General features: G+C 51.9%; 1 protein-coding gene across 2 annotated transcripts in view; it reads left to right on the forward strand.

Moving 5' to 3' along the window:
* LOC138473832 (deleted in malignant brain tumors 1 protein-like) overlaps window positions 1–20,124 on the forward strand; it is a 238,034-nt gene that overhangs the window by 57,570 nt on the left and 160,340 nt on the right. For both annotated transcript variants that reach the window (XM_069612217.1, XM_069612218.1), the window contains exon 3: window positions 13,538–13,879. In XM_069612217.1, coding sequence (XP_069468318.1) covers window positions 13,538–13,879 — 342 coding nt within the window. The remainder of the gene's footprint in view (window positions 1–13,537; window positions 13,880–20,124) is intronic.

Consider the following 20,124-nt stretch of genomic DNA (forward strand, 5'->3'; position numbering starts at 1 on the left):
GACCCCATCTTGTTAGCTGAAAGCTACGCCATCACACTAAACAATGCTGTTGAATCCATAGCCCTACTATCCCTAAGGAAAGCAAAATCAGTTAGACATGCCAACTCATAGTTCGCCGCGGAACTTCTTGAATTACGTGCTTTGAAGCGCACTGCGCTCTCCAAATGGCAAACGAACCCCCAAGAATCCACCAAAAAAGATTTCAACGAGGCAGCTAGTCAATACAAAAAACCCATCATCCTTGCCAGAGCCAGAATTACTAATGCGAAATTGGATTCTAAGGAGATGTTTGCTATCTTCAGAGAACTAGTGACAGCGGCTCCTATCACGCAGGTCATCTCTAAAGATGAACCGTGGTGCTGTAGCATACAATCAGCCATGCTCAACAAAATTAACCTCCTGCAGAACAAAATCAGAACTAGCCAAAACCCCCCTACCTCTCCCATACCCACTACTTCCACCACTAACATTCCCAGCTCAATCACCTCATGCTTCTCATTCAAAGATATCACAGACTTGGAAGTTCTCACACTACTCAAACACATAAAAACCTTACAACTGTAAAGGTGATATCTGCCCTGCCAATATAATCAAAGACTGCGCAACCACCCTAGCCCCATTCCTCACTGCATTCATAAATGCTTCATTTGCATCAGGGATGTTCTCCCATGCCTTAAAGAAGACTGGCTACACCTGCTTCTAAAAATAACATCCCTAAACCCAACCTACCCCAACAGCTACCGTCCCATCACCACAGTACCATTCCTCCTTAAAATTCTGGACAAAGCAGCCTACATTCAGGTCCAATAGTTCCTAGAAACAAACTGCATTCTAGGTAAGCGTCAATCAGGCTTCCACCAAATCTGCCTTACCGGACTTAAAAAACCAAATATGCGAAATCATGGATGAGGGAAAACCAGCACTACTCCTCCTCCTCGATCTATCTGCAGCATTTGACTTAGTGGATCATAAGACCCTTTGCAGACACCTCACTACCGTGGCTCAGTTTTCCATAAATCCACTGCCTGGTTCTCCGCCTCCCTCAACGGAAGAGCCATAAGAGTGTTCTCAGACCAGGCTTGCGCAGCACCCACCACCATTCACTGTGGTGTCCCACAGGGCTCTTGTATCTCCCCCACCCTTGAGAATATTTTTACCAAACCACTCTTTGACATCCTGGACGCGTTCGGCATAGCCTACACCAACTATGCCAACGACACGCAGGTCCTTCTCCCCTCTCTGGCACCTACGATGCGGACGCTAAAACACTGGACACCGTCTACTCCACCATCCAGGCCCTGGATGGCGACCAACGGCCTCTGCCGAAACTGGGACAAAACCGAAATCCTTTTAGTTGGTCCCAAGGAAACCTCAATAAACTCAACAGTCAGTACACCTCCTTCATTGTCGTCAACACTCAGATTCCTGTCTCAACCTCTGTTAAGACACTTGCATATACCTTGACTCCACACTCTCCATGTCACGCCAAGTAAACGCGATTGCTTCCTCAGCAGCTTACTCAACCAACCTGATCAATGCAGTGAAACCTTTCCTATCTACCCAGAACTTTCTCTCCATTGCCACAGCCACTATAGGGTCTAAACTAGATTACTGCAACGTACTTCTAGCAGGCGATGCAGCAAAAAATAAAACAGACTTATAATCCAAAATAACACTCTCTGCGCGGCCCTTAACATACATAAAAGGGAACACATCTCAGCTGCTAGACGCACCTCACACTGGCTCCCCGCCAAAGAACGCACCCTCTTGAAAACACTTGCCATCACACACAAGTGCCTCATGCACCTTGCCCCTTCATATCTATCGGAGAAACTAGTCAGAGCTGGCTCCTCCAGACCCACTAGAGGACAATACGCCAAACAACTCTACACCCCCTTGATCAAGTGCGCCTAGGCTGGTGGGGCCAGCTTCCCTTTCATCACCTCTAGACAATGGAACGACTTGGCACCCAAATTTAGGAATTAACCAGACCCAAAGTTACTTTAATTATGCAAAAACAAGGGGGTTCCAGGGAATCCCTATGCCAGCCGATGAGTACCAGTTTTGAGAGTCTTACAGAGATTCTTGAGCTCACTATCTCTTTCACAGAAGAGAAATATCCATAACATATCAGTCTTTATCCTGCCCTGGGGCAATTCCCCTCTGGACAGGAGTACGACAGCAACCCCAGACACGTGTTTCGGCCTATTCAGGCCTCATCAGTAGGGTGGAGCTGTGCCTCTCGAAGAGCAGTGAGCAAGGGTTCCACGTCTGGATTACCCTAGTAATTTAGGGCGAGACAAAAAGTTACTTTAATTATGCAAAAACAAGGGGGGTCCTGGGAGTCCCTCTGCCATCCAATGAGTCCCGGTTCCGCAGTCTTGAGGCGCACACACTGAGCAGCCGGAGCATACTCTGTTACTGGTGGCCTTCAGGAGGTGCAGGATGGGCATTGTTTTACATGTTCCATCCCTTGCAGACTCTGGCTGAGCTTTTCCATGTTCCCTCTGTAAATATAAAGTGTTTTGTGTGTGACATGTTTTGTGATGCACTTTGAAGCCTTTGCACTTTCTTCATGCCACTAACACCGAAGCACTTTGCCCAATGATAGGAGATACGTCTTTATGAAAATGGTGATTCATTATTTTTATAATATGTGTGAAGTATTATGATGTTGAATACAATATATATGTTTCAATCCATACTAAGCAGTGAGGAGTAGATGGTTATATATTTGCTGATTTATTTTATGTCCAAAAACTGCAGAGGGGACAAGGTGTACTACCTGATGGGAGTAGTTCCCCTTTCGGAAGATAACATATGGGGCTGACCCATGGTTAGATTCCCTTATGTTCTGGCCAGGCAAGTGGTCAGTATTGCCATCAGTACATGTCAATTAGCAGTGCAATCCTAAACTGCCCCACTGGCTAGAGTGCAGTGTGAACAGCTATTTAGTGCTGGTTGAGCTATTGTGTCATATGCAGAGGAGAGGCTTCAATGATACACATATCAGAGAAGTTGCTTTTATCAAAATAAACAAGCATTCCTATTGTCGAAGACTACGGTAAGATTAAACACTAGGCCCATTATTTGGAAGATCATGCAGCATATTCTCCAGATGATGAAGATGTGTGTGCAAACCAGCAACACTCATGCAGATGAAGGACCATTGGGAAAGATGGTGGTGACTTTGGCTCCGCCAGTAGTTGCGGAGTGCAATGTTTAAGTGGAAGCTACGTTGTTCCTTCTTCCATCATTTATTTGGCTACACCAACCAGTGGAACCACTCTCCAAGTCCTAGTAGCACACACACAGCTTCTTCTACACAGGGTTAGGTTCTTCTTTTCTTTACTACAGTTATAATTGTTCTTTTATAATGCGCTTATTGGTTTGTAAGCGTGGGATCGGGATTTGAACCTGTGTTGCGCTGCTTTCTCTTAATAATAATAACCCAATTAGTACCAACATTGACTTCATTTGTGTTTCTACATCAACCTGTTTGGCTCTACCAACCATCAAAGCCCCTCTCCAACTCTTAGTTCTGCATTCACAAAATGGAGGTCCTGTCTCAATACATTTGGCTCTACCAACCAGCAGATCTGCTCTCCCATTTTCTATGGACTCTCCCAGTGTTCAATGTCCCCTCTTTTGCTACCTCTTGCCTAGTCACCTACAAGCGTTTTAGAGTGGTGTAAGTGCTTCTCCATGGAACCCTTTGGTGCCCTGGGGGCAGTATATGCTTGCATTCCTCATCACTCTGTCTCTTCTTCCCAGATGGCCCATCACCCTGGACTCTATCACCACCCACAGGATGCTTTGACACTAGTGGGGGCAAAGCAGCCCAGTTAGTCGAGGGTGCCAGCGGGACAAGTTGTGCTAGGCCAGATACAGGAAGATGTTTGGGTTGGACCACTTAGGTCACTTGGTAGTACCTGATTGCTGACAAAATCATGTGTTACTTAACACTCCTTTTTTGCTGTCACACCTTAAGGATGGTTCTGCATCAGGGAGGTCCGTGGCACAAGGTGTACGCATCAATCTGTCACGCCTTACAGTGTTTACACATTGATGATGTGATGAAGGTTTTCTTTTTTGGGTTATCCTGATTAAATGCTTTCTTTCAGAGTTTGCATGTTACAATGAGTTCCTGCTTCCATAAGACTTACCCTCAGGCAAGATGAAGTAGCCCCGCAATCATGACCAGATGGGCAGTTTCATGAGCGTGGATCGCTTCCGACCTGACTTCACCGTAACAAGGGAAATGCAAGCCTGCCTTTATCCTTCTGCCCCCTCTGCAAGGGCAGACAATAGTGCAACAGCCCCAGTTCCCTCCCCTTGAGCCATCTGCCAGTGAACCATCTCTGGTCCCTCCAACCCAGAGCTCTTCTGTCTCATACAGCACCTCCGTCTCCTGCTCTTCCGGTCAATCCCCTGTAACCCAGCGGCTACCTCTTCCTGGTGCTGGTGTTCCACCACTTCCTCACCAACACCATGGTGCATATAATGATCCAGGTCCTGCAGGAACTCATGAAGGTACCCTGTAGCTGTTGCCACCTCATCCCCCTCTGCATGGGCAGACAATAGTGCAACAACCCCGGTTCCCTCCCCTTGAGCCATCTGCCAGTGAACCATCTCTGGTCCCTTAAACCCAGAGCTATTCTGTCTCATGCAGCACCTCCGTCTTCTGCTCTTCCGGTCAATCTCCTGCAACCCAGCGGCTACCTCCTCCTGGTGCTGGTGTTCCACCACTTCCTGGCCAATGCCATGGTGCATATAATGATCTAGGTCCTGCAGGAACTCATTAAGGTACCCTGTAGCTGCTGCCACCTCATCCGCCTCTGCATGAGCAAACAATAGAGCAACAGACCCAGTTCCCTCCCCTAGAGCCATCTGCCAGTGAACCATCTCTGGTCCCACCAACCCAGAGCTCTTCTGTCTCATGCAGCACCTCTGACTCCTGCTCTTCCGGTCAATCCCCTGCAACCCAGCGGCTACCTCTTCCTGGGGCTGGTGTTCCACCACTTCCTCACCAACGACATGGTGCATATAATGATCTAGGTCCTGCAGGAACTCATTAAGGTACCCTGTAGCTGCTGCCCACCTCATCCCCCTCTGCATGGGCAGACAATAGTGCAACAACCCCGGTTCCCTCCCCTTGAGCCATCTTCCAGTGAACCACCTCTGGTCCCTCCAACACAGAGCTATTCTGTCTCATACAGCACCTCCGACTTCTGCTCTTCCGGTCAATCCCCTGTAACCCAGCGGCTACCTCTTCCTGGTGCTGGTGTTCCACCACTTCCTGACCAACACCATGGTGCATATAATGAGCCATCTCCTGCAGGAACTCATGAAGGTACCCTGTAGCTGTTGCCACCTCATCCCCCTCTGCATGGGCAGACAACAGTGCAACAGCCCCCGTTCCCTCCCTTTGAGCCATCTGCCAGTGAACCATCTCCGGTCCCTCCAACCCAGAGCTGTTCTGTCTCATACAGCACCTCCGACTCCTGCTCTTCCGGTCAATCCCCTGCAACCCAGCAGCTACCTCTTCCTGGTGCCGGTGTTCCACCACTTCCTCACCAATGCCATGGTGCATTTAATGATCTAGGTCCTGTAGGAACTCATTAAGGTACTCTGTAGCTGCTGCCACCTCATCCCCCTCTGAATGGGCAGACAATAGTGCAACAACCCCGGTTCCCTCCCCTTGAGCCATCTGCCAGTGAACCATCTCTGGTCCCTTAAACCCAGAGCTCTTCTATCTCATGCAGCACCTCCGACTCCTGCTCTTCCGGTCAATCCCCTGTAACCCAGCGGCTACCTCTTCCTGGTGCTGGTGTTCCACCACTTCCTCACCAACACCATGGTGCATATAATGAGCCACGTCCTGCAGGAACTCATGAAGTTATCCTGTAGCTGTTGCCACCTCATCCACCTCTGCATGGGCAGACAATAGTGCAACAGCCCCAGTTCCCGCCACTTGAGCCATCTGACAGTGAATCATCTCTGGTCCCTTCAACCCAGAGCTCTTCTGTCTCATGCAGCACCTCCAACTCCTGCTCTTCCGGTCAATCCCCTGTAACCCAGCGGCTACCTCTTCCTGGTGCCGGTGTTCCACCACTTCCTCACCAACACCATGGTGCATATAATGATCTAGGTCCTGCAGGAACTCATTAAGGTACCCTGTAGCTTCTGCCACCTCATCCCCCTCTGCAAGGGCAGACAATAGTGCAACAGCCCCAGTTCCCTCCACTTGAGCCATCTTCCAGTGAACCATCTGTGGTCCCTCCAACCCAGAGCTCTTCCCTCTCATGCAGCACGTCCGTCTCCTGCTCTTCCGGTCAATCCCCTGTAACCCAGCGGCTACCTCTTACTGGTGCTGGTGTTCCACTACTTCCTCACCAACACCATGGTGCATATAATGATCTAGGTCCTGCAGGAACTCATTAAGGTACCCTGTAGCTGTTGCCACCTCATCCCCCTCTGCATGGGCAGACAACAGTGCAACAGCCCCCGTTCCCTCCCTTTGAGCCATCTGCCAGTGAACCATCTCCGGTCCCTCCAACCCAGAGCTCTTCTGTCTCATACAGCACCTCCGACTCCTGCTCTTCCGGTCAATCCCCTGCAACCCAGCAGCTACCTCTTCCTGGTGCCGGTGTTCCACCACTTCCTCACCAATGCCATGGTGCATTTAATGATCTAGGTCCTGTAGGAACTCATTAAGGTACTCTGTAGCTGCTGCCACCTCATCCCCCTCTGAATGGGCAGACAATAGTGCAACAACCCCGGTTCCCTCCCCTTGAGCCATCTGCCAGTGAACCATCTCTGGTCCCTTAAACCCAGAGCTCTTCTATCTCATGCAGCACCTCCGACTCCTGCTCTTCCGGTCAATCCCCTGTAACCCAGCGGCTACCTCTTCCTGGTGCTGGTGTTCCACCACTTCCTCACCAACACCATGGTGCATATAATGAGCCACGTCCTGCAGGAACTCATGAAGTTATCCTGTAGCTGTTGCCACCTCATCCACCTCTGCATGGGCAGACAATAGTGCAACAGCCCCAGTTCCCGCCACTTGAGCCATCTGACAGTGAATCATCTCTGGTCCCTTCAACCCAGAGCTCTTCTGTCTCATGCAGCACCTCCAACTCCTGCTCTTCCGGTCAATCCCCTGTAACCCAGCGGATACCTCTTCCTGGTGCCGGTGTTCCACCACTTCCTCACCAACACCATGGTGCATATAATGATCTAGGTCCTGCAGGAACTCATTAAGGTACCCTGTAGCTTCTGCCACCTCATCCCCCTCTGCAAGGGCAGACAATAGTGCAACAGCCCCAGTTCCCTCCACTTGAGCCATCTTCCAGTGAACCATCTGTGGTCCCTCCAACCCAGAGCTCTTCCCTCTCATGCAGCACGTCCGTCTCCTGCTCTTCCGGTCAATCCCCTGTAACCCAGCGGCTACCTCTTACTGGTGCTGGTGTTCCACTACTTCCTCACCAACACCATGGTGCATATAATGATCTAGGTCCTGCAGGAACTCATTAAGGTACCCTGTAGCTGTTGCCACCTCATCCCCCTCTGCATGGGCAGACAATAGTGCAAAGCCCCAGTTCCCTCCCCTTGAGTCATCTGCCAGTGAACCATCTCTGGTCCCTCCAACCCAGAGCTCTTCTGTCTCATGCAGCACCTCCGACTCCTGCTCTTCTGGTCAATCCCCTGTAACCCAGCGGCTACCTCTTCCTGGTGCCGGTGTTCCACCACTTCCTCATCAACACCATGGTGCATATAATGATCCAGGTCCTGCAGGAACTCATTAAGGTACCTTGTAGCTGCTGCCACCTCATCCCCCTCTGCAAGGGCAGACAATAGTGCAACAGCCCCAGTTCCCTCCACTTGAGCCAACTTCCAAGTGAACCATCTGTGGCCCTCATACCAAGAGCTCTTCTGTCTCATGCAGCACCTCCGTCTCCTGCTCTTCTGGTCAATCCCCTGTAACCCAGCGGCTACCTCTTGCTGGTGCTGGTGTTCCACCACTTTCTCACCAACACCATGGTGCATATAATGATCTAGGTCCTGCAGGAACTCATTAAGGTACCCTGTAGCTGTTGCCACCTCATCCCCCTCTGCATGGGCAGACAATAGTGCAACAGCCCCAGTTCCCTCCCCTTGAGCCATATGCCAGTGAACCATCTGTGGCCCCTCCAACCTAGAGCTCTTCTGTCTCATGCAGCACCTCCGTCTCCTGCTCTTCCTGTGAATCCCCTGCAACCCAGCAGCTACCTCTTCCTGGTGCTGGTGTTCCACCACTTCCTGACCAACACCATGGTGCATATAATGATCTAGGTCCTGCAGGAACTCATTAAGGTACCCTGTAGCTGTTGCCACCTCATCCCCCTCTGCATGGGCAGACAATAGTGCAACAGCCCCAGTTCCCTCCCCTTGAGCCATCTGCCAGTAAATCATCTCTGGTCCCTTCAGCCCAGAGCTCTTCTGTCTCATGCAGCACCTCTGTCTCCTGCTCTTCCGGTCAATCCCCTGTAACCCAGCGGCTACCTCTTCCTGGTGCTGGTGTTCCACCACTTCCTCACCAACACCATGGTGCATATAATGATCTAGGTCCTGCAGGAACTCATTAAGATTCCCTGTAGCTGCTGCCACCTCATCCCCCTCTGCAAGGGCAGACAATAGTGCAACAACCCCGGTTCCCTCCCCTTGAGCCATCTGCCAGTGAACCATCTCTGGTCCCTTAAACCCAGAGCTCTTCTGTCTCATGCAGCACCTCTGTCTCCTGCTCTTCCGGTCAATCCCCTGTAACCCAGCGGCTACCTCTTCCTGGTGCTGGTGTTCCACCACTTCCTCACCAACACCATGGTGCATATAATGATCTAGGTCCTGCAGGAACTCATTAAGGTACCCTGTAGCTGTTGCCACCTCATCCCCCTCTGCATGGGCAGGCAATAGTGCAACAGCCCCAGTTCCCTCCCCTTGAGCCATATGCCAGTGAACCATCTGTGGCCCCTCCAACCCAGAGCTCTTCTGTCTCATGCAGCACCTCCGTCTCCTGCTCTTCCTGTGAATCCCCTGCAACCCAGCAGCAACCTCTTCCTGATGCTGGTGTTCCACCACTTCCTCACCAACACCATGGTGCATATAATGATCTAGGTCCTGCAGGAACTCATTAAGGTACCCTGTAGCTGCTGCCACCTCATCCCCCTCTGCATGGGCAGACAATAGTGCAACAGCCCCAGTTCCCTCCCCTTGAGCCATCTGCCAGTAAATCATCTCTGGTCCCTTCAGCCCAGAGCTCTTCTGTCTCATGCAGCACCTCTGCCTCCTGCTCTTCCGGTCAATCCCCTGTAACCCAGCGGCTACCTCTTCCTGGTGCCGGTGTTCCACCACATCCTCACCAACACCATGGTGCATATAATGATCTAGGTCCTGCAGGAACTCATGAAGGTACCCTGTAGCTGTTGCCACCTCACCCCACTCTGCATGGGAAGACAATAGTGCAACAGCCCCGGTTCCCTCCCCTTGAGCCATCTGCCAGTGAACCATCTGTGGCTCCTCCAACCCAGAGCTCTTCTGTCTCATGCAGCACCTCTGTCTCCTGCTCTTCCGGTCAATCCCCTGTAACCCAGCGGCTACCTCTTCCTGGTGCTGGTGTTCCACCACTTCCTCACCAACACCATGGTGCATATAATGATCTAGGTCCTGCAGGAACTCATTAAGATTCCCTGTAGCTGCTGCCACCTCACCCCCCTCTGCAAGGGCAGACAATAGTGCAACAACCCCGGTTCCCTCCCCTTGAGCCATCTGCCAGTGAACCATCTCTGGTCCCTTAAACCCAGAGCTCTTCTGTCTCATGCAGCACCTCTGTCTCCTGCTCTTCCGGTCAATCCCCTGTAACCCAGCGGCTACCTCTTCCTGGTGCTGGTGTTCCACCACTTCCTCACCAACACCATGGTGCATATAATGATCTAGGTCCTGCAGGAACTCATTAAGGTACCCTGTAGCTGTTGCCACCTCATCCCCCTCTGCATGAGCAAACAATAGTGCAACAGCCCCAGTTCCCTCCCCTTGAGTCATCTGCCAGTGATCCATCTCAGGTCCCTCCAACCCAGAGCTCTTCTGTCTCATGCAGCACCTCCGACTCCTGCTCTTCCGGTCAATCCCCTGTAACCCAGCGGCTACCTCTTCCTGGTGCCGGTGTTCCACCACTTCCTGACCAACACCATGGTGCATATAATGTTCCAGGTGCTGCAGGAACTTATTAAGATTCCCTGTAGCTGCTGCCACCTCATCCCCCTCTGCAAGGGCAGACAATAGTGCAACAACCCCGGTTCCCTCCCCTTGAGCCATCTGCCAGTGAACCATCTCTGGTCCCTTAAACCCAGAGCTATTCTGTCTCATGCAGCACCTCCATCTCCTGCTCTTCTGGTCAATCCCCTGCAACCCAGCGGCTACCTCCTCCTGGTGCCGGTGTTCCACCACATCCTCACCAACACCATGGTGCATATAATGAGCCATCTCCTGCAGGAACTCATGAAGGTACCCTGTAGCTGCTGCCACCTCATCCCCCTCTGAATGGGCAGACAATAGTGCAACAACCCCGGTTCCCTCCCCTTGAGCCATCTGCCAGTGAACCATCTCTGGTCCCTCCAACCCAGAGCTTGTCTGTCTCATGCAGCACCTCCGTCTCCTGCTCTTCCGGTCAATCCCCTGTAACCCAGCGGCTACCTCTTGCTGGTGCTGGTGTTCCACCACTTCCTCACCAACGCCATGGTGCATATAATGATCTAGGTCCTGCAGGAACTCATGAAGGTACCCTGTAGCTGCTGCCACCTCACCCCCCTCTGCATGAGCAAACAATAGTGCAACAGCCCCAGTTCCCTCCCCTTGAGTCATCTGCCAATGAACCATCTCTGGTCCCTCCAACCCAGAGCTCTTCTGTCTCATGCAGCACCTCCAACTCCTGCTCTTCCGGTCAATCCCCTGTAACCCAGCGGCTACCTCTTCCTGGTGCTGGTGTTCCACCACATCCTCACCAACACCATGGTGCATATAATGAGCCATCTCCTGCAGGAACTCATGAAGGTACCCTGGAGCTGTTGCCACCTCATCCCCCTCTGAATGGGCAGACAATAGTGCAACAACCCCGGTTCCCTCCCCTTGAGACATCTGCCAGTGAACCATCTCTGGTCCCTCCAACCCAGAGCTTGTCTGTCTCATGCAGCACCTCTGTCTCCTGCTCTTCCGGTCAATCCCCTGTAACCCAGCGGCTACCTCTTGCTGGTGCTGGTGTTCCACCACTTCCTCACCAACGCCATGGTGCATATAATGATCTCGGTCCTGCAGGAACTCATGAAGGTACCCTGTAGCTGCTGCCACCTCACCCCCCTCTGCATAAACAAACAATAGTGCAACAGCCCCAGTTCCCTCCCCTTGAGTCATCTACCAATGAACCATCTCTGGTCCCTCCAACCCAGAGCTCTTCTGTCTCATGCAGCACCTCCAACTCCTGCTCTTCCGGTCAATCCCCTGTAACCCAGCGGCTACCTCTTCCTGGTGCCGGTGTTCCACCACATCCTCACCAACACCATGGTGCATATAATGATCTAGGTCCTGCAGGAACTCATGAAGGTACCCTGGAGCTGTTGCCACCTCATCCCCCTCTGAAGGGCAGACAATAGTGCAACAATCCCGGTTCCCTCCCCCTGAGCCATCTGCCAGTGAACCATCTCTGGTCCCTTAAACCCAGAGCTATTCTGTCTCATGCAGCACCTCCGACTCCTGCTCTTCCGGTCAATCTCCTGCAACCCAGCGGCTACCTCTTCCTGGTGCCGGTGTTCCACCACTTCCTCACCAACACCATGGTGCATATAATGATCCAGGTCCTGCAGGAACTCATTAAGGTACCCTGTAGCTGCTGCCACCTCATCCCCCTCTGAATGGGCAGACAATAGTGCAACAGCCCCAGTTCCCTCCCCTTGAGCCATCTGCCAGTGAACCATCTCTGGTCCCTCCAACCCAGAGCTCTTCTGTCTCATGCAGCACCTCCGACTCCTGCTCTTCCGGTCAATCCCCTGTAACCCAGCGGCTACCTCTTCCTGGTGCCGGTGTTCAACCACTTCCTGACCAACACCATGGTGCATATAATGTTCCAGGTCCTGCAGGAACTCATGAAGGTACCCTGTAGCTGCTGCCACCTCATCCTGATGATTAGTAGGTACATCCTTCCCATGCATCCCCATCTCCTCCAACCACACAAGTCTAGTCGAAGGCCTCTCTGGCCTGGCGTGACTCCCTCCAAAGGACCCGCCACTTCCACCTGCGGCTCCATATGCTCGGTCTTACCCTCCCCAACACCATTTCCCCGTCATCACGCAGCCTCAGTGCCCCCCACCCTCACTCGAGTTCCCTGTCCTCCTTCTGGCTGGCTTCCTCAACCTAGTCCAGCTCCTCAACGTTGTCATACCTGGCACTCCCTCCAAAGAGAAATGTCAAAAAATAAACAGGACAAGTGACAAAGACACACAACGAGATTCACGCAAAAACTGCACAACGAGAAAGGGCTCTCAGAACACACAAACAGTAGGGAAGGAGACTGACTAATGCACAGCACAGAAAAAATGTGTGGGTTTTAGGCAAAGGTTCCTACAAACACAGCAATGATGTTATGAAGCTTTTTATTTTTCGGGTGACACAAAAGGGAAAATGGAGCAGAGTAGTATTAGATATTTTTGTTGGGTAGAAAGGGGGGCTAGAAACACACATAGGCAAAAGTGGATACATCATGGAGCAACACAAATCAGAAGCCACTGCAAACAGACAATTGGGATTCAAATAGGAATACAAAATGACACCACACACGATATGCAACCCCCCCTAACTCTCTTAAAATGTCCAAAGCCATCACCAAATGAGCCTGCCCTGTCCACTCCTATCTCTGCACCCACCCAATGGGCACACGGGAAGCAGGAAGTGTCCTGGATCTTCTGAAGGCTTGCATGCCATTTCCAGATGTCCTGAGACGTCTGATTAGCTGGTTGAAATCCCATTCCGAGTCTTGAGCCTGCTGTTTGGATGGCGGGACTCAAGTCCCGCCCTGAGACCCGGGGCAGGGTATGAGACATTGGAAACCCAACTGGAATCCCATAGGGCGTGTCGAAGATACCAGAAAACGATTGTGCATCCCACAGGGCACATTTAAGGAAGTTTGAGCACCCCCACTGCCCCCCCCCCTGTTTATTGTGGTGTGATGAAGAAGGCACCTTGACTAGTTACTCTGAGAGCTAATGGCTGATTGATTATTGTACAGGACATCTAAAAATAAAATATTATTTCAGAAATTGATTGCGGAGAAGGAAGGAAGCTAAGTGATGGGTAGGCCGAAGTGGCACAGCACATATAATATGAAATGTGTGGCGCCAGCATATATGGAATGTCTCACATTGACTGAAGGTTTTATTTATTTACCCTCGGTCATCCTTAAGGACCACAGATTCACTATGGAGATAGGTAACGTATTTCTATTCTATTTCATCAGTTCCATCAATGACAAAAGAACCAAAAACAACAGCAAGAGCCATACCAACAGCAACAATACCGCCCAGGAAAACATGGAGAACAAAAATAACAACCCTAAGAAAACTGTCATGGACAACATTGGGAGGAGGATTAACCACAACCAAATCATTTAGAACAATGACAAGATCAACCCCAAGAATGATGCCAACAACAACAACCACAGCAACACCAAGATTGACAAACCACAGAACAAAACCTACTTCAACGAGAACAATACCAGGAAGCATATTAATAACAGGGCCAGGAACACCACCACCGGAAACAACAATGGACCACGCGTTAACAACGAGAAGACATCCAGGTAATTCCAAACCATCACTCTCCTCAATTGTACGTTGATTCACTGAAAATATTTATAGCATCACAAATTACTTTTTAGTTTGAGCTTGGTACCTTTTTGGGATTGTTTTATTTATATTAACAACTGGATCTAATGAAACAGTGATATTATTCTTCTCACCAACACCTGGATTTGAAAGGTTATGAAATAATATGAACTGGCGAAAAGCTGAGATTTCATGTGCAAGAAAACACAGGTAGTGTACGGGGTATCGGACGAAAATGCTGACAAAAACATGACAAATGCGCACTTGGCTGCTTGCAAAATACCGGGAGCGGGAGTTGCGGGGTGTTATACTGCTGAGCTGGCCATACACGTGCGCTACAGACAGAAAACACGGGAGCCATTCTGCTCTCCAACCTTCCCTTTATTCCTCCGTAACATGACTGCCCTCTCCCTTCCCTTGCCCCTCCCTTTCCTCCCGCTTCCCGCTCCCTCCCATAGTCTCGAGCTCCCCTCTTAAAGGGGCTCTGTCCTTTTTCCCTTGCAACACCTCCCCCTTGCTTAACATGAAACTTCCCCGGTTACATTTGCTCGATGAGCCGTTGGGGTCTCTTTGTGGTTCGATGGGGCCTTCTTGGTTGCTCGTGGGTCTCTTCTGCACTCTCTCGTTGTGGCGTCTCATGAGTCTCCTCTCTCTCTTTTTCCTCTCTCTCGATCACCTTCCTTTCCGTTGGTTCGTGTTCTTCAAAGTATAACTCATGGAGGAGGGAGTCATTTGGCGTCCTTTTGCCGTAGTTCCTTGTAGTACTTGTCACTTGTTCTTTGTTCCCTGTCGCTAGGGTGGAATCTGCGCTGTTCATCTGTCCTTTGGCTTTGCTTGTCTCTTCAGCATCTTGCTCGGTCACGTGGTCCTTATTGTGGGTTACTTTGAATGACCTATAGTGGACATTGATGAGTGCGTGTTGTAGTGCTGTCCGGTTACTGAGACGACTGTGTCCTCTGGCGGGACTCGGTATCATACGGATGGTGTTCAGCACTCTGCGTTCTCCTTGGGTTGGGTCACGTTGTGGCCATCCTTTCGGCTGCTCTGTTTGTGCCGTCCTCCATTGGATGGCATTGTCTTGGGGTTTGTCTAGGGGGTATTCTTCCGCCCTTGTCTGGTACTGTTGCCTTGTACTGACGTTTTCTGTGACTTCCATTTCCCCCCCCCCGTACAATATTTCAAAGGGTACTGGGCGGTTGCAAAGCTCGTAGTTCTCTCGCAGGACGTGTGGCATTTGTGTGCCAAGTGTCGGTCCGTCCCCTTTGCGGTGGGCAAGCTCAGGGTAGAGGGGGTGTGCCTGCCTGAGACCTCTGGGTGGGCTGGTGTCCATGTCCTTGATGTCTTTCCTGATGTCTAGCCGTGCTCTCGGTGCACTCGGGTGTCTTTCCTGGGGTGTGGGTTGGCATGCCGAGCTTGTGAGTGGTCCTGTTCTGCACATTCTCTGAAGGTGACCTTCCTGGCCACAGCGCCAGCATGTTCGTCTAAGAGCTGGGTATGGTTGTCTGTGGGTGTTATTCCACCCTCGCCCGTGGCATTGCTCTCTGCTCGGGCTTTCTTGCCAGTGTCTTCTCTGTTTCTTCCTTCTCCAGGGTCGAGTGGGCTCGGAGTGTTGCGATTGCTTTTCCGTGAGGGCCGCGATGGCGTCGCGTTCAATTTTCCTCTCAATGGCGGCTGCCTGTGCGTCAGTTCTCTCGTATGTTTTTGCCATATTCAGTATTTTCGCTAGGGGTAGGGGCTTGATGAGAAGGTGTTTCCTGAATGTTGACGAGGTGCACCCTTCTATGATCCTTAGTCTTATAGCTTCTTCATCATTGAAGTTGGCGAAGTCGCAGTCTCCTATCTTCTGCTGGAGACGTATGACGAACTCTCCAATTGTTTCGTGTGAACGTTGCCTGTGTTGGTTGAATGCAAGGCGCTCGTAGTCTTTATTGGATCCTACTATGAGTCTGTCGTTTATTGCATCGAGGAGACGTTGGTACGTGGTTTTGTCTGTGGCAGGGATTGTCTTGATGATGTCCTTTATCTCTTTTCCTACTAAATTCCTAAATATGCTGAGTTTGTTTGGCGGGTCTACGTTCCCAATCGCACCTAGAAAGTCTTCAAACTCTTCGATCCACTCTTCCCATCTTGTTCCTTGGTCGTGGTGCGGATTCAAGGCGAATGGGTTGGGTCTTCTCATGGCGGCGGCATATGATGTGGGGCCCAAGTTTGCCATGGCTTGCGTGCCTGCGTCGGCGTCTGCTTGTGTGTGGTCAGTCATGGTGTGGGCGCGTCGTGGTGCTCCACGTGGAAGTAGGACCTTGGTTGTCGCTCTTGGCTTTCAGGATGGTCAAGGGCAGTTGGTTGTCCTGTGGCGTGGTTACTCGTATTCTCGTGTTAGGCAGCGGCAGTTCAGGCGCGGCTTTACTCTCGTGGGCTGCTGGTAGTATCCAGATGGGTTCTCTTGGTCCTCTGCAGTCTGCAGGGGTGTGAGTTGGCGTGATGGCTCTCCACCTTGTCGTTATCCTCGTGGTGATGCACAAATTGTGTTGGTGTTGTCCTTCTGTGGGCCTGTCACATTTCGGCACCGGTGGTTTGCGTGGTGGAGGCCACTAATGTGTGCCCAGTCTGTTATAGAGCTGCATTGGTGTTCCAATAACATAGGTCCACTGGGTGGGTGGCTCTGGGTTTCTGGCGTGGTGTCAGTGTCCCAGTTAGTGCTCTCTGTTTGCACTTGTCAGGTTGTTTTGGTCCCGGGGTGGACCCCTCTCTCTGTATCAGTCCTTTCTGTTGGTGGTGCAGACATAAGCGGCGGGCCTCTTATATCTTGAGGATTGGTGGTGGCGCTGGCCGCGGGTGCCACTTTGTGTGCTGGCTCTGGTTGGTTACTTTTGTTGCCTGTTGCTGCTAGGGCGTGGTTCTGGGCAATTCTCGGGTCACTGTCGCTGGTGTCGAGGCGATGACGTTTGTTCCTGGCATCGGGGTGTGCCTTTGGTAAGTGGGTGTAAGCACTATGGTGTCACTTAATTCATGCACAGCATGTGTCCTTGCTGTTGTTTGGGTCTGGTACGGGCGCTCATGGGTCGTGGTTGGGCCCACTCTATCTTTCCTCCTTTTGTCTATTTCTGAGGCAATGTGACGTAACAGGAGATGCAAGATGCACTTTCCTGCTTGTTTTTATTTGCTTGCACTATTGTCACACTGGGAAACACGGGATGTGAATTCCCCACGTATCTTTATTATTACGGAAATAATGTTTTTTTTTTTTGGTGTCACAAATGGGAGACACGGGGTTAATCTCGTTCGGTATTGTTGCTTTAATATAGATTGTCACGTTGGGGGGGACACGGGGTTCCTTTCTCTTTCAGCCCCCGTCCCTGCTCCGTACTTGAGATGTTGCAAACCGCAGCGGCGGTCGGGTGACTCCTCTTGTCCTGTGCGAGCAGGCGTGGTGTATCAGCTGGACTGCCGGGTCTGCCGTGCGGTTACAGACGTTGCAGACGCGGTCTTCTCTTCCCTTCCCTTCCTCCAACGCTCCGCAGCTGTTGGGGCTTCCTTCTCGGATGCGCGGGCCGCACGCGGGCGGTTCACTTCGGGTCGCTGGTGCAGGGCACACGGGCATCTCCTGATGCGCGGGTTGCACGGACCTTCCGGCAGGGGCGCTCGGGCCTCTGCTTAAATCCAGGGCATACGCAGGCCCACCTGAGTTGTTGGGCAAACGGGCCCACCACAAGGCACCCCGGCCCGTTTACTCTGGGCGCACCGGCCCGCTGCAGGGCTCACAGGCCCACCTCCTATTTCCGGGCACACGGGCCCACCACGAGAGCACACGGGCCCAATTGCTCTGGGCGCTCGGCCCGCTGCAGGGCTCACGGGCCCACCTCTTATTGCCGGGCACACGGGCCCACCACGAGAGCACACGGGCCCAATTGCTCTGGGCGCTCGGCCCGCTGCAGGGCTCACGGGCCTACCTCTTATTGCCGGGCGCTCTGGCCCACCGTTGTTCCGAGCACACGGGCTCACTGCAGGGCACACAGGCCCATCATTACTGCAGGGCACACTGGCCCTTTCTTTGTCGCAGGCGCATGGGCCTCTTCTGTTTCCTGGGGCACACGTCCTCCGCGCTAGGCGCACAGGCCCTCCTCCTCTTCTGCCGCTGGGCATTCGGCCTCCCCTTCACCGCGGGCACACGGGCCCCCGGATGCTGCTGGGCACACAGGCCCTATCCACTGATGCTGCTGGGCTCCACTCCGTCATGGCACAGCAGGGGATCGTTTCCCTTCGTCGCCAGTTGTTATACTGCTGAGCTGGCCATACACGTGCGCTACAGACAGAAAACACGGGAGCCATTCTGCTCTCCAACCTTCCCTTTATTCCTCCGTAACATGACTGCCCTCTCCCTTCCCTTGCCCCTCCCTTTCCTCCCGCTTCCCGCTCCCTCCCATAGTCTCGAGCTCCCCTCTTAAAGGGGCTCTGTCCTTTTTCCCTTGCAACACGGGGGTGTCTCCCGCTCGCCTTGTTCGGTGTAATGGGCTCTGGAGGGTTGCGGGTGGGTCGCCCGCTTCCATTACATGGATAGCGGCGGACAATAAAGAATAAAGAGAACAGGACCCTGCAGTGCCAGTTTCGCCCCACGTTAGTGGAAGGGAACTGATGCCGCAGGGATAGAAGGGAGTCGGCGGCACACACATGAAGTGGAGGCTATGGGGATGCAGACAAAAGGGATCTTTTTAATCACTGCACCTCGCCATCTTTGTTTTTTTTTTAAATACTTTCTTTATTGATTTTCGTAATACAACCAACAGACAACTTAACAGCCCCCCTCAAACCTCCCTCCCATACCACCCTCCACCCCATCAACTGTTATCGTGTCATAGTTGCACACGCTCTAACCCCAAATATACATAATAGATACAGATGATACCGACGCAGTCACTGGACCATTAAAACGCTGTTATGTTTTTCCGCTTCATAGCAAGTGTCCATGGGCTGTGAACCCCATCTCCTACAGTTCACGAGAGTCCACTCAGTCTCATGTCCGATGAATGGGACCTGGTGTCAGTTTCAGCCAAGTATAGCCGGAATGGAGGCCAATAGTCAAAGGGGCGGCTTGCAATCGTCATAGATGTAGCATATCTGGACTCCCTCAGTTCACACAGCTTCATGCATTCCAGCCAGCAGCTAAATATCAGAGAGTTTCTCTTACCCCACCTCCTGGCCACCGGATGCTTGGCCACCCCTGCCGCCATTCCCAGCAGTTTCCGTTCCATGCGGGACCCCACCCCCTCAATCAGGGCCAGCAACCATACCGCGGGCATGTATACCCGAGGCGTAGGAAGCATTTCAGTCATTGCCTCCTCAATTTTACTCCAGAACAATCTGATGTGTAGGCAGCCCCACACCACATGAAAAAAATCAGCAGGTTCCCCACCACATCTCCTACACCCCGGGCGGCTATCAGTATAAATTCTTCTCAACTTCATCGGGGAATAGTAAACCTGGTGCAAAAATTTAAAGTGGGTCAATCTATCTCGAGCGTTCAGTGAGATCTTTCGAGTCTGGATTTATATGAGTTTCAAATGAGCATCGCTCAAGCCACAGCCCAGAGAGGCTGCCCATGCACTCTTGTAGACCCATTGCTCTCCGAATCACTTTAGAAATGGAGGATACTCATCTGCCAGAGGTCAGAGGTTTAGCAATGCACTGTTGCGCCGGGTTGGGGACTGGGGCCCTCTGGAACTCGGGCCACTTCGTTTTGAATATCCCCCTAAGTGTATAGTATAGGAGCAGAGTCACCGCATTGTGCTCCCCTCTAAGTGGTATGCCAGTAACATTATAAATGGACCATTTTGGATGAAAGTGGGGCACAGCATCCGACAATTGGCTCACCTGCTCCCAAGCCCTACAGGTCACGCTTACAGGCTGAACCTCTCCCCTCGGAACCGCGTCTCTGTTCCTCCATGGCATTCCCATTGCGCTATTCGGGTAGGAGATCGCTTTCGCCGCCATGACATGTGAATAAGCCGGGCTCGGGGAGTTCCAACCTACTACATACTGCATTTGCGCTGCCAAAAATTACCAGTGCATGTCGGGGAATTCCAGTCCCCCATGCTCATAGGCCAGCGTCAGGGTGTCATACGCAATACGAGATTGCTTACCAGCCCACACTAACCTGGACATCATTGTCCTGCTACGTGACCAATAAAGACCAGGGGGCCATATTGGGACATTGTTGAAAATA

Source organism: Ambystoma mexicanum, chromosome 8, assembly GCF_040938575.1.
Source record: "Ambystoma mexicanum isolate Mex_15411 chromosome 8, UKY_AmexF1_1, whole genome shotgun sequence".
Taxonomy (NCBI): Eukaryota; Metazoa; Chordata; class Amphibia; order Caudata; family Ambystomatidae; genus Ambystoma; species Ambystoma mexicanum.